Here is a 15,124-nt window from a genome sequence, read left to right as displayed (position 1 = left end):
CGCTCAGCCACCAGGGATGTGATGCACACGTGTCTCCTGTGAATAGTGTGCTTGATGAGCCATGCAGATAGATTATAGCCACAGTTACATTTCTTAATGGCTTGAAACTAATAAATGCTCCATCAGAATGAATTGAGATGAATGACTCTGAATTGATGATCTCAGATGTCTCTCAGTAATACTGTAACAAAAACATCTGATATTTTCCAATAAAATCGCAAATGAATCTGATATATTACTATAACTCAGTATGTTTCTCAGTCTGTAATGAATATTTATCTCCACTGCTGCTGTCCTTTCGTCTTCTTGCTGGCTATGTTTGTTTTGTGACCCTGTTTATCTTCCTGTTTGAACGTACAGTTTGTCTTCTCAGGTTGAGGGCTGTTGGTCAACCCTGAGTATTTTCTGCAGGTAATACTCCCTGGCTGCCAACCACAGATGACCTTTACTGAAAGGGTAGCAGGTCCCATGCAGTTTGAAAGGGGAAAATCAACAGAAATGTAGAGGATGAAGTGCTTGCCCTCTGTTCTCTGCAGCTCATTAATCTCACAGAACTGCAGTCACCTTAATAACTGAAGGAGTCTCTGATAACTGTGATAGCGCAGCATTTTATTAAAGTCCACAGAGGTGACGCTCTTTCATTCAACCTCCAGAATTGTACATATTCATGTTGACAACCTAAGCTCAGACAAACATCCCACTGCATTGTTGGAGCTCACACTCACAGCTTTAATTCACATTATGTAGTTTGATGATGTCACTGTTGATTCTGGTCTGTGGTCAGGCATTGCAACGGTCGGTCTTGCAGCATCTCCAGCCGGGTCTAGAGCAGTTTTCTGGTCGGGTGCAGCCTTTTTCTCCATTATCTGCAAACAGGGAATGCATCATATGAACCTCAACAGTTAGACCAAAGGAAAGGTGCCAGCTGTAAAGATGTTATTGAATGTTGAAGCTGATGTTCAAAGTCGCTCTCAGATTAGATACTGAATGATTGAACTTTTAATTTGAAAGTGAAACATCTTTGAAATCAAGACTTTTCTAAAGAGAAAAGTTTTTGTTTACATTCAAAATCACAAGATTAAAGATTTAATTTATTCAATCAATGGTGGTCAATAGTGTATCAAACAACATTGAGTTTACATAAAATAATTAAATCAGAAAAATGCAGATGAAAGACATATCTGTATGGGATTGTCCTTCAGAATGGATTTTTCTTAGAGGTCAGGAAAAAGACTCACCTCTGGTGTAGCAGACCTGTGAGACTTTGAGGCTACACTGCAGAATCTGGTTGTTGACCATCAGGAAGTCCTGACCATAACACTCAATGTAGTCTTGTTGCGCTGAAACACAAACACAGTTGGATCCAGCTGCTAAACGTGGTCCACTTTAGACAAAAAAGTTAACTGGCACATGAGGATGTACAGAAGAGCTAGTGATTTCGAGAGACATCAGTTAAAGGTACAGATGTATTTTTGGACAGACTTGACTACGTCAAAGTAAAAAGTCAAGAGTGTACCTGAGCAGAGAGGCAGCAGAAGCAGCAGCAGCAGGTAAGCCTTCATGTTTCCTGGTAGCTATGTGACTGAACTAGGAGAACTAGAAAACTGAGATGAGTTTAATGAAGCTGCTCTTTTATCTTCTGGCTCGACACACAGAGGTAAACAGGCAGATAACTGGTCGAAAGACAAACTGATCTGAACTGAGTTCTGTTGTTTGTCTAAACTTTGATCAGTCCCAAATTTGACGATGTTTTAGCTGAGTCATGTTTTGACAGAATATATAGATATGAAGGTTAGCTCATCTTGCTGAGTCAAGGCTGTGGTTTGTGTGTTTAGAATTTAGAGTTTCGAAACTGGACACAATGCTCAGCACGGCTTTCTTCCTTTTGGGAACTGTGATGAACTTCTTGTACTATAACATCTCCATAACTGGTTACACTGTAAAATGTTCAGAACATGTTCATCTTCAGATGATGGCTGGAAGTCCAGAACCACTTTAAACTGTTTTTGTCCTCAGAAACAGGAACTTGACTGTTGATTTCTATGAGATTTCTTCACATGCTGCTGTTTGAAACCTTTTAAAACACCAGATGGCAGCAGAACAATAACAAGCTGGGTTCTCGGGTAGAAACCACAGCATTTAATGATGATGTGATTCTACATTAACAAGAGGAACAGCATGTGTGTGCCGGTCTGTCATTGTCCCTGCTCAGGTGTTCCACATCACTGAATGTGGTACTGGTTTGGAGAAGTCTTTGAGTCTGTTCTGACCTGGGGCCTGCATCAGGAAGGTGGATAAAAATGCCTGGAACCTCTTTTTGTTATCTGGCTTCACTTACCCAGACATTAGACTACATCAAACTGTATGAGACCACATGAAATAATATCAGGCCACATTAGACCTTCCTGGGTTATGCCTGGGTTAACCCTGGGTTTCTCACAAACGCAGTTTACTTTCTACTGGGGTGTGTTCCCATGGTAACTCATGTGGAACACCTAACCTGCCCCAGAGCAGGTTAAGGTCAGGATAAGAGCTCAACAGGTACATAAACCCATCTGTTCTCTTGGAAAATGGACTTCCCATTTCCAGTCAAGCCAATAGATGTAATCATGAGGGGAGGTCTGAAGAAACAGAAAATGTCCTGACCAAGTTAACTGGTTTGATTTTCCAGATAAAATTGTAAAACAACAGATAAAGAAATCCCAGATATAAATACACAAATCACATATATAGTAAATGTTGTGGATGTGGAGAGGATTTAATATTATAAACCTGATAATTTACACAATGACAGAGTCTGGGATTTGTTCCCAGAATTCTTTGCGGCATCTGGCAGCGGTTACTTTTTGCTTAAATTATTGATTTATAATCCTCTTACTTTCTTACTATTATAGTTTGCTCCTCCATTGTGAAATCAATCAGATCAAATCAGATTTATTTGTATAGCGCCATCAGTTCATGGAGATGATGCTGTAGTATGGAATTCATGAAGATATGAGAGCAGCAGGTGTTGCAGGAACATGGGATGGCAATGAGTCACCACCTGCAGGCTAAGGACAGGGAGAGAGAGGAGAGGAACTGGGAGAGACAGAGACTTTGGCAGAACATGGTTAGCAAATAAAGTAAACATACTTCCAACTGGGAGAAACAGGGATTTTTAAGAAGCACGGTTATTGTCATGAGGGAGAGAGAGGGAGAGAGAGAGAGGCCTACAGCAGCATAGCTAAAGAGTAGAGGACTTTAACTTTTTAACTATCAGCTCTGTCATACAGGAAAGTTTTAAGCCTGGTCTTGAAAATTACTAAAGAGTCCGCCCCCCGGACCGATACTGGAAGTTGGTTCCATAGAAGAGGAGCCTGATAACTGAACAATCTGCCTCCAGATTTACTCTTGGAGACTCTAGGAACCACAAGTAAACCTCCATCTAGAGAGCGGAGTGGCCTGCTAGGACAGTAAGGAACTATGAGCTCTCTGAGATATGATGGAGCTTGGCCATTAAGAGCTTTATATGTTAAAAGAAGGATTTTGAATTCTACTCTATATTTTACTGGGAGCCAATGAAGAGCAGCTAACACAGGAGAGATATGATCTCTTTTCCTAGTTCCTGTTCATATTCGTGCAGCAGCGTTCTGAATCAACTGAAGGCCTTTCAGAGATTTGTTTGGACATCCAGATAGTAATGAGTTACAGTAGTCCAGCCTAGAAGTTACAAATGCATGGACTAGTTTTTCTGCATCATCCTGAGAAAGGATGTTTCTGATTTTCCTAATGTTTCTCAGGTGGAAGAAAGCTGCCCGACTAACTTGTTTTATGTGAGGGACAAAGGACATGTCCTGGTCAAAGGTTACTCCAAGGTTTCTAACACTGGAGCTGGAAGCCAAAGTGATGCCGTCCAGACTGATTAGATGATTAGATAACGTTTCTCTGAGGGCCGAGTACAATAACTTCAGTTTTGTCTGAATTTAGGAGTAAAAAATTTTGGATCATCCAGACTTTTATGTCTTCAAGACATAACTTCAATTAACTTCATTTGGCTTCATTGATAAATACAGCTGAGTGTCGTCTGCATAACAGGCGAAGTTGATGCTGTGTTTTCTCATAATGTTGCCTAGAGGAAGCAGATAAAGAGTAAAGAGGATTGGCCCAAGTATCGAACCCTGTGGGACTCCATGACTGACTACAGTACATGAGGAGGAGCTGTTGTTAACATTACCAAACTGATGTCTATCTGATAAGTAGGATTTGAACCACCTTAGTGCAGTTCCTTTAATTCCAATTTCATGTTCCAGTCTCTGTAGTAAAATATTATGATCTATGGTGTCGAATGCAGCACTGAGATCTAGAAGGAGAAGTATGGAGGCTGATCCATTGTCTGAGGGCATTAGAATGTTATTGGAGACTTTAACCAGCGCTGTTTCTGTGCTATGATGGGCTCTAAATAAATATGCAGCTCCTTGTGTCTTCTCCATGGTTGAACGCACACTGGGCTGGACTGGAAAACATTGGGTTTAGTTAGAAAGTTCATGACTGGCTCGGTGAGATCAGGATTGCATATGTCTGGGTAAGTGCATGTTAGTGCAGCTTTGTGATACAGGTCTGTGGTCTACTTAAAAACACAAACTCTAAACATGTATTTAGAAATATGTAGAATGTTGGAATTAAAAGAACAGATGCAGTTTTCTTTTAGTGAGTATCATTTAATTCTGTTTGTACACTTGGCTAACACACACTGACATACACCCACCCACCCACACACAAAGGTACACAAAGATTACAATAAACAGTATAAAAATCAATCTGTGAACATCACTCACGCGTTAAATTCTGTTTGTACACTTGGCTAAGACACACTTACATACAGCACTGACTTACACACACACACACACACAAATACACAGAGAGATCACAATGACCTCAGTTCAAAAATTAACCTGTGAATGTCACTCATACCGTTAACTTTGCATCAGCATCCACACATAGGTTTTGGTTGAAAAATAAATTCATGCATCTGAGCAATTTGTGTCCTCATGTACATTATGATACAAAAAGAGCTACACAATCTGACAACCTTTACACAGAGAAATATTTTCACTGCAGACTTGAGCTGATTGGAGTGCACCATGTGATGAACAACCTCATTCTTTTTATACATCTTCAACATGAATGAATCTGTGTATATATTTTTTCTTTATGTTCCTTGGCTTCTTCTATTTTTTGTTGAAGCAGGTGTTAGTGAAGACACCACACTTGCACAAACACCCTGTACATCAGATGATTACTACTGAATCTGAAGCCACAATAATTTTTTTAGTGTCATTCTTCACACTTTTTCTGATGGATAACAGCAATTAAGTGACTTACGCTGATCACAGCATCGAGGATCAGTGATTTCAGAGAGAATTTACACCATAAAATCATTTTCTGGCAGCTGAGAGGGGATGTGTGTCAGTGTTGACAGAATCAAAGTCTCCTTAAGGTTGACTGTGATCTACAGTGCTTGGTGGCCCCTCCACAATGAAGTGTCATTTTTTTACCCTCTACACTACACTTCTCTATACCTAAGGGGATAAATTAACAGCATTAACATAGTTGTAGATGGGAAAGTGATAACTGATTGTCAGTGTGTCAGTGGCGCCAGCTTCTTTTGATTTTTTTGGGGAAGGAAGGTTTTGAGTGTTGGTAAGAAAAAATATTTAAACATTCTAAAGGCCCATATAGTCTTTCATTATAGATTAGGTCTGAGATCTATAATAATATAGTATCAAAAGTATCAAAGGTCTTGGTCAACAGATAAATACTCACAACATGTATTCAGCAACTGAGCCTTAAAACCAACTGTCAGGACTTCATGATGTCACAAAAGATCAGATCCGCTCTCTTTACTGGCCGACTGAGCTATTGTGACTCGAGCTCCAGAGAGAAGCTTGAGAGAGGAGATGCAACACTACTGTGGGATGGCATTTGGTTCTTAAAACTACAAATGCATCTTCTCATGAAGATACCCTGTCAGCGGAGAAGTCAAGCTGCAGGATGAAGGCTGGAATGTGGTGGCAGTAAACCAGTCAGGTCAGTCTCAGTCCTCCACTAACATCATACAACATAATCCTAACCCGAAGTAAAAGACTGGACCTATATCCAAAGAGAAAGAAAATTCAAAATCACCAATTCTGAAATGTGAATATGCACTCCTTTTTCACTTTTCTATGTTGTTAATTCAGTTTTCTTTTCATCTGGTTATTTGAGTGTTGCATGCATATGAGTCAGCAGTTCATTATAAAAAATAATGTTAATTAAGATAATTGTTGGTTTTAGTCTGACATTTCTCCTGGAAAGAAAGAAGGAACAAAACTTTACAACAAAGGTGTATTAGAAGACTTTAGCAGTTTGGAGGTCTCGGCATGGTATATTCATCAAATAATCTAAGTCCCTGTGGTCTGGGGGTCTCTCTGATCTGCTGCCTGCATACAGACATAGGGCTTCAGCGATTCAGGTGTTATGGTAAACATCAGGTGAGAAACCTCTTTTTCTTTGTTCCGCTTTGAAATAGACAAACAGTTCAGACATAGAAAACTCATCCACACTCATGCACAGATGAAAATTAGGCATAAATGACATCTAGATATTTCCATAAATATTCCTCTTTTTTCCCTCCTGTGCTGTTTTATAATCATGATGCTTTGGATGTTTCATGCCTTAAAAAAAGCAGCAGCAAAGCAAAAGAGCTTCTTTTTGTCTCATCTATTTGGGGTGGATAAAAGATTGAACATTCTTTGTGTAGCACCAGACACAGTACAAAAAAAAAAAAAAAACCTGCAGCATCCCAAGAAAAGACAAACATAGGTAAAAAGATACAGAAAGGCACTTAAGTGTGATGAGGAACTGCAATGAAATCTGTCTGAGTTTACCCTGCAAATGCTCCTATCAGTCTTTAGAAAGCTTTTCACTTGCGGTTTTATTTCCGAGCAGGCCTTAAATGCAGCATCAGCACAGTCAGACTCCATGGGTCAGATATATAAATCACACGCAGACACAACCATTCAACAACATTTCGAAAGAGGAAGAAAATGAGAACTCGTAAAAGATGATGATTTGGGTTGAAAGTGAGTGATGTTTTTCCTGCAGCCATCACTCTGATGACATACAATGTGACAAAGGCACATTCCTGTTTTTACATTTAGAGGATGATTTAATTTCTTTTTTGTTTGTTTTTAATTTAGCTACACACAAGAGACTGAAGTCTGAAGGCTATTTGAGGGTTCTACTTTACAGCCAGGGTAAAGTGTGACGCCTCAATAGGTCTGTCTATTTTCCCTCTACTCTTGTAGAAACCCTCCTGTGTTCACCTCCACTGCAATCGTCTGTTGTTTAAGTCAGTTAAAAACATAAGCATTTCCCTTAAGTATGTTTAACAGAGTGGAAATAAGGCGCAGGCACGTGTGGCCACTTCCTCAAAGAAGTGTCCAGGGTGTACCCCACCCCTTGCCCAATGTGAGCTGGGATTGGTTCCGGCGGTAGAAGATGGATGGGAGAGAGTTTTGACTTCTGGACCAAAACTGAACTGAACCTTGAACAATTGATTCGTGAATTCATAAAAATATGAACTACATGATTGCTGAAAACAGATCCATGTTAATAATATATACTGAATCAGCTGTGGAAGCATGGTGACATAGTGTTTAGCACTGTTGCCTCACAGCAAAGAGGTTGTGGATTCGATTCCCACGCTGGGGCTTTTCTGGGCCTGGCCTGTCCAAAGTGTACTCTGTCCTAACCCAATGTGAGCTGGGACTGGCTCCAACAGCCCCCGCAACTCGGAAACAGATAAGCGGCAGAAGATGAGTGAATGAATGAATCAGCTGTTGTGTTTGTTGCAGCTACAGCCCTGCAGAAGTCTAGAGCGGACTGGATAGCAGGTTGTACCTCTCCCTCACAGTCCTGGTTAAGTGTCACTTTTTTACATGACACCTAAGAACACCAAATTATTGCGTTAGTCCGACCAAAACTGGACTTTTAAATTTATAAATTATAGATTAAATTTATAATTGTCAGACTAACACACCCAGATGATGCGATTGAAAGTCGATCTACTGCTGCATGTATACGGACTGGAGTTGGAGGAGGTGATCTGTGCATGTGCTTAAGCTTCACGCCAACCTATGACCCGGAAGTCGAACTACATTTAAAACGTAAACGCAAATGTAGGAGGTCACAAAAAAGCAGCTGGCTAACTGCTACGCATCGAACAAGGCAAAGTCTGCAGCAAAAGCTTTTTGGACGGACAAAGAGAATGGTAGTGGCAGAAAGAGTGCATATCGCCACCTATCATAGCAGAGGTGACATGATCTCAACAAATAAAATTGATTTCATTCCCGTGCATGGATACTGGGACAAGGACAGAAGTCTGATGGGATGGCTGAATCACCCTATAACCATAGCTCGACATAACTGTTCATGTAAATGTGTTGAGTCTCATTGTGAAGTCAGACCAAACCACATTAGTCTGCCTGCTTGCTCTAGAGATAATGTTCTTGGAAACTGACTGAATCTTTTTGCCTCTTCGTGGTTCTTGGTTCTTGCTTAGAGTTGGGATCAGCCAGATCAACGAATCTGCAGTTTCTGCCTCGTCACCAACAAAACTTTTGTAGGTTTGATTCCCTCTGGATCTGCTTGGGGTTCTTGTTAAGGTGCTTTCACAGACACTTCCACACAAACAGACTGCAACAGAGCAACACACAATAACACAGTTGAACATTATGAGCTCAGTGGCTGAGACATTAATCTCACACTGAAGTCAGTTTCACACTGGGAGTTATTCATTGACTCACAGAAACACAACACAAACAACTCAACAACTCATATGCAAACAGACTGTGTTATAGGCTCAAAGATCAAACGTTATTGACAGATGATCAGTTTACCTGCAGTCGTCGCCTCCCGTGCTAATCACATATTTGTCATCATGGGAGAAGCGAATGTTGGTCACGTGTGCCGAGTGGCCGAGGTAGCGCTTGTGTTTGGCCTACGGATAGAATTTCACACACATTTCACATCTTATATCAGTGCTGTAAGTAAGCTGTAAGTGAGTTCGCTGGTCAAAGGTCACAGTCTTGTGACCGCTACTCACTTTCACTCGCTACTCAAGAATTCACACACCAGCTACTGTATGTACTCATAGGCACACATATTCACACATATAGTCATTATATGACTTTAGAAAAACGGGTGAAATCAGAAACAAGTGAAATGTAAAAAGGATAATATTGTGAGATGGTGCTTCTAATTGCCTCTATTTTGAAATGTTGTTTCTATAAAAATGACTTATTGTAAATACTACCCATGTATTTCATGTGGTGAGAAATGATCAAAAGAAACTGAAAGAAATGAAAAGCAACATTTTCTGGGCACAAGTTACAAAGTAAAAAAAAAAAAGAAAAAAAGAAAAAAGATCTGACTCACAAACTTCTCTGTACAGGGGAAGTCAAACAGTTTGACCAATCCGAAGTCATCCCCAGTGACAATGTTCAAGCCAGTATGAGACACACACGCACAGTTCACATCTGCTTTGTCTGTGTTTCGTGGCCAAATCCCCAAAACCTCATCTCCCAGGACACTAAGGGGGAGAAGGAGAAAAACAACAACATCTGAACTCATACTGGCTCAAATTGGAATGAACTGAAATGTAACATGAACGATGGTTTGCTACAGTCACCTTCAGTTAGCTTCCCTGTTCTCTCTCATGATCATAATTATAATAGAATAACTCTGTTACTGTGTATTCTCTGTGTCAGTGTCTGATGGGTGTTACCTTGTCCAGGTAGCCCAGGTGATTCTGTCAATGACAGCTTGGTCGCTCAGCAACTTCCCTGAAGGAACCTCAAACACCTGCCGCTTATAAACGCCTGTGGACACCTACACAAACACACACAGCTATTATAGCTATGTAACAGCTGTCAGCGGGGTGCGTAAATGTGTGTATACCTGGATGTAACAGCTGTCAGCGGGATGCGTAAATGTGTGTATACCTGGATGTAACAGCTGTCAGCAGAGAAGTCAAGCTGCAGGATGAAGGCTGGGATGTCACTGCAGTAAACCAGTCTGTTCAGACTCGGTCCTCCACTAACATCATACACATCCACTGTGTTCTCCATCGAACCCACTGCCAGCAACTGCCGGTCCGGACTGAATCTGCGCATGAGTGCACAGACGCAAATATACACATAGGCAAGTACACACACACCAATGCTCCTCTCTTTGATGGTTGCCATTTTTATGTCTTTCTGCACCCCTCCTCGCTCTCCCTCCTACCGGATGTCCTGGATTCCCGCACTGCGGTCTCTTTTCTTTGCCCACATCTTGAGGGAGTTGGCAATAAGGAGGAGGAACTCTCCATTCTTCATCCCCACTGCAAGCATTTCTCCATCTGCGCTGCAGCTCACACACCGTGCTGGGTGGCTGACACACACCTTGTTCAACAGTTTCTAAACACAGAAAGGAAGGACGATGGACTCCTCACACAGCCTTTATTTGTTTGTTAGTTAGTTACACTTTCTGAAGATGTACTAATTATCATCTCTAATTATTATTCCTCAGCACAGTTTGGAGAAAGGATGTATTTACAGTACCGTTTATTATTCCAATAACTGCATTAACTCAGGTCAAGAAATACTGATCATGAACTGGTACTGAACGTATAGATATACTTTACTCCAAATGAAGTTTACCCAACACAGATGATTGTCAGGATATTTTCTCATTATTTTTACTGAGTCTGTGATAATCGTAATTGTATCATCATTGATATCATCTTTTCCCAACTGTAAATAATTTATAAATGTAAAATCAGTAAAGAATAAAGTCCAACTTGAAATGATCCAGTTTACTGTGGTTCACTTTCACTCTCTAGCTGAGAAAGACAAAGTGTCCTTTAAGAGTTATGACTGTGTAATGAAATGAGTTGAAGAACAGTAAGCTTTTATTTTGGATAAAAGGTCTGGTAGCAGGTTAATTGGGTTTTAAATTGGGTTTAAAGCATAAATGGGACATAAAATTCAATGATAAGCATGATCATTAGCAGCAGCCATAATCTACCTTGTCTGTGAGGTCCCAAAGTCTGATGGTGGCATCATCACTGGCGGTGATACAGAGCTCTTTCATGGGATGAGCGGTCAGACCCCAGATCCCTCCCTGGGCATGACTGTCCAGCAGCAGGTTGGACGCTGCATTCTTCTCCCCGACCTCAATGATCTCCCCGTCCTTTGTCCCCACAAGGATCTTTCCCTGAGGAAGAGGAGAGGCTGATCAGGATGAATTCAGGATTGAGTGCGTGGTGGAGAAAATGAATCCTCACCTTTCCTCTGCAGACGGATCGGACACATTCCACCTGCTGTCCCGTCTCCAGCTGGAACGCACGACAGCGCTTCATCTCCTGATCCCAAAGCTTCACTGCTCCGCCCTCCTTAGTTCTGGCATACACACATATAGTCACACACACACACACACACACACACATTTACTTGATTTGCTCAAGGATGTTGTGGCTGCCCCTCTGAAAGAACAGTCCATCTAAGTTTAAGATAAAATGAAACAATCCCATGTTGCATAAATGACCTGTTGGTATGTTACTCACGGCCTCTCCTTGCCACCAGTGACAATGAGTCCGTCTCTCAGGGTTGTGTACATGGTGAAGACTGGTCCAGTGTGAGCCTTCGCCACCACCCTCAGCAGGAAGTGGTCCCGCCACACATAAACATCTCCATTAATGGCTCCAGTGAACGTCAAGTTATTCTGCAAACACAATGAAATCTTAAATGTCGCTGATTGCTAAGCATACCTTGTCTCTGTGCCTAGATGCAGACAGATTATAAGCTAACAAACCCCCAAAGACAGGCACATAAATGCTCCCCCCACCCACCTGCACATGTTCTCAGTGGGGTCATGGTGTTTGTCAAAGCTGTAGTTAGTTTTACATTTATCTGCATGATGTTTTTTCAGGTATTATTGAGTAGATATATCATCTTCTCATCTAGTTTAGACAGTAATAACAACTAATAACAAATGAGGTGTGGTTTTTTTTTTTTTTTTTTTGGAGTTAGTGTCTGTACAGCTGACTAGTTGGCATCAGAAAGTGACATTGTAGCATTAACCAGGTTGAATGTTTTAGGCTGCTTAGTCGAGTGCTTCTTTCACTGCTAACGACACAGAGGAATGTAAAAATTCAGTATCTTTTTCACTTGACAAAAAACATTCTCTTGGGCAAAAAGGGTGATACTCAGAAATAAACAAGAACACCAAAAACAAAAATAACCAAGAAAACCCCAACAGAAAGCAGCTTTCTGTAAACTCTTTAGATAGTTGTATAATAATGCATAAAAAATCCAGGTTCCGTGTGCATCACGTTCAACGTGACCTCCAGTTTCAGACAACAAGAATCGATCAGTGAACTTACAGCACCAAAGGCAACAGACAGCATTGTCTGCATCCTGCTGTCCTCCACTGTGCCCACCATCCCCTTCTTGTACATCAGCGCCCCACCAGCCAGCACCCAGAACTTCACATGCTTGATTCCCACCGACACAAACTGGGAGTCCGAGTCCGGTCGAAACTCCACTACAAAGATTCTGTCTGGGTGTCCGGCTTTGCTGCACACTCTGGACCCTGCATTGGAGACATCTCTGTTATTTTACTGTCTATAACATCCTGATCTAAAATCATTTGCTTAAATAAAGCTGGTAAGCACCCAGAGTGCATATCAGAGGCCAGTGGGTGTGAGCAGGAGACCTGCTTGAATTAAAATTATTATTAAGTCAGATCAATGTAAATAATCTCACCTTTAGACTTTGGTAAAAAAACAAACAAACAAACAAAACCCAACAGTCTCATAAGTGTGTAGTGCCCCACACCAGAATCAACATGACAACAGGAAGTTTATGGCCCTCAACAAGTTGATCTGCTGATGCCATTCCTTACTGGATTTAATCCCTGACATCACCGACAGCTGCAGAAGTAGGGTCTATCCTTCAAATAATTTTTGGTCAGAATGTAGACATAGGTGTTGGGATTCATAAGATGTGATTTTGAGAGGTGAGCTCTGCACAAAATTTAAAGGGAGTGGGGGGCAGACCGCCAGCAACACCTGTGTCTGTCCCAATTGAACATAATGTAATCCAAGGTTGTTTTTTTTTTTCTTCAAAAAAGTCTCACTCTGTCTTCGCACTGTGCTGATTCGCTCATTTTAAGGAATTTTGATTCAAGTAAAGACTGTCAGAATCTGCAGGCTCTTCTGCCTCTCACTGTGTTTTCCCTTTTCAGACAGGAGCTACAGTTTGCTTACAATTCGCAGTAGAACAGGACGTGATCAGAAGCCACTTTAGGGAGACTTTTGGGGAGAGTCTGAGCGGTGAGCAGAGCAAATTCTCAAATCACCCTGGCAACCGCAGGTCCCTCAGCTCAGCTCTGTTGTTGGATCAAACCCAGAATATCTATTCTAAAGAGCCTCTGAGTTCATGTGTGTGTGTGTGTTTTACTGCTTATTAGTCAGATATGAGTCTGACCTTCTTGCCAGCGCCACACAGTGATGGTGTGTTCAGGCTCCACTCCGACAGACAGCAGCAGCTTCCCTGTGGCGCTGAAATTAATGTAGCTGACCCCTTTGGTATGAGGACAGCGAAGGATGGACAGAGTGTCTTTGCTCAAGGCGTCCCACACATGGACTGAAGGTGTGGTGCCTATGTAAAGATGAGCAGACATGAGCACAGAGGATGTAAGATGGGGTTTCACCAGGTGAAAGAAGGTGAAGATCACAGTCACGAGCACCCTAGTAACAGTTAACTGTTAGCTTCATTGACATTTCCTCTCTGATGTCAGTTGATCATTTCTGATAGTAAAATTAAAACTGTAGAATGAAGCTGCATGAAGAGACAGCGTAATTGAAATCATGGCTGAATTAGTGAGAACAACATGTAGCCCTGAACTCAGAAGCTCTGTGGTCACTCTCAGACCTTCAACAGGACATTATAATTCATTCACTCCTCAATCACAGTTGGGTGCATCAGCTGTGATCAGCCCCGTAGTTGAGCCACAACTCTCTAGTCCAAATCCCCAGAAGTCATGTCACCAAAGAAGAGTATGAGTAACCATTAACAGAGTCTGTATAAACCTGAAAAGAGCACACAGCTTGATTTCTTCAACACACTGGCACATGGACAAAGTCTATGTTCATGCCATGGTTCCTGTGATGATGACCAAAGCTTTGTTAGGTTTATGCAGTTAAAAACAATAAAAAACCTGCACTGGCTTTTAGGCCACATGTTCTAATACCTTTACACAGTTTGTCTTTGTTCCCACTGGTGGGCACTCCACTCTTCATGTTCTGCTTCTACTGTATAACAGCCAGTTTCTTCACTTGTCACATTTTTAGGCTCAGCCATCTGGATATGTTTGGCTGATTTATTTCTTTACTATTCATTAAACTCCCTGCCTCTCCTTTCTGTCAGGTCTTGCACTTTGCCTCTTCATCTTGTGTTTGAAATCGGGTGGGTTTGGTTAAAATAAGTCCTTCTTCACAATCAGACAAGCTTTGTTGTCATGGTTACAAGAACAACAACATGGTTAACTTTGTTGAAAAGTTGAAAAGACACTAGACAAGCTTTCACATGGGAAACAAACGTGGATCTTGTGTCATATTTCCTCCTTTTGTTGGCCTGTCCATCCACCACAACCTCATTCTGATGAAGACTTTGTTGCTCTACCTTGTCCTCATAATAACTCTGACCAGTGAGGTCATAAAACCTACTGTCCGACTACCTGTGGGCTGGTCAGTCTCCAGTCACCGCTTGCAGGTCTATCACAAATGCACAATAACTACTAAATAGCATTTTTATTAATGTTTATGGACATGAAGGAAAACCAACATCTGTGTGGACCAAAATGATGAATTTGTAAAAATACATTTGTGTGGGCGTGAGACACAATGAGACTCACAGACAGTGGAAGACAGAGCTCTTGAATCACTGCCAACACTGATTGTTATTACTGTTTCTGGCTCTGGGTCTCAGGGTGTCTGTTAAGATGGTAGTGTTTTGTTTTTACCTGGGAGTTCCCTGACATCACCTGAGATGTTGTGAAA

General features: G+C 41.4%; 1 protein-coding gene across 2 annotated transcripts in view; it reads right to left on the bottom strand.

Moving 5' to 3' along the window:
- Positions 1-8,418: 8,418 nt before the first annotated feature.
- LOC115055501 (echinoderm microtubule-associated protein-like 6) overlaps positions 8,419-15,124 on the bottom strand; it is a 97,377-nt gene continuing 90,671 nt past the window's right edge. For both annotated transcript variants that reach the window (XM_029521359.1, XM_029521360.1), the window contains 11 exons: positions 13,551-13,724; positions 12,446-12,654; positions 11,627-11,784; positions 11,348-11,462; positions 11,089-11,277; positions 10,306-10,478; positions 10,023-10,185; positions 9,806-9,909; positions 9,457-9,610; positions 8,919-9,019; positions 8,419-8,715 (listed from right to left, as the gene is read on the bottom strand). In XM_029521359.1, the coding sequence (XP_029377219.1) occupies positions 8,691-8,715; positions 8,919-9,019; positions 9,457-9,610; positions 9,806-9,909; positions 10,023-10,185; positions 10,306-10,478; positions 11,089-11,277; positions 11,348-11,462; positions 11,627-11,784; positions 12,446-12,654; positions 13,551-13,724 (1,565 nt within the window). In that variant the 3' untranslated portion in view covers positions 8,419-8,690. The remainder of the gene's footprint in view (positions 8,716-8,918; positions 9,020-9,456; positions 9,611-9,805; positions 9,910-10,022; positions 10,186-10,305; positions 10,479-11,088; positions 11,278-11,347; positions 11,463-11,626; positions 11,785-12,445; positions 12,655-13,550; positions 13,725-15,124) is intronic.

The sequence above is a fragment of the Echeneis naucrates genome, chromosome 15, assembly GCF_900963305.1.
Source record: "Echeneis naucrates chromosome 15, fEcheNa1.1, whole genome shotgun sequence".
NCBI lineage: Eukaryota > Metazoa > Chordata > Actinopteri > Carangiformes > Echeneidae > Echeneis > Echeneis naucrates.
The sequence above is the reverse complement of the archived record's forward strand: the minus strand, read 5'-3'. Positions and strand labels throughout refer to the sequence as shown.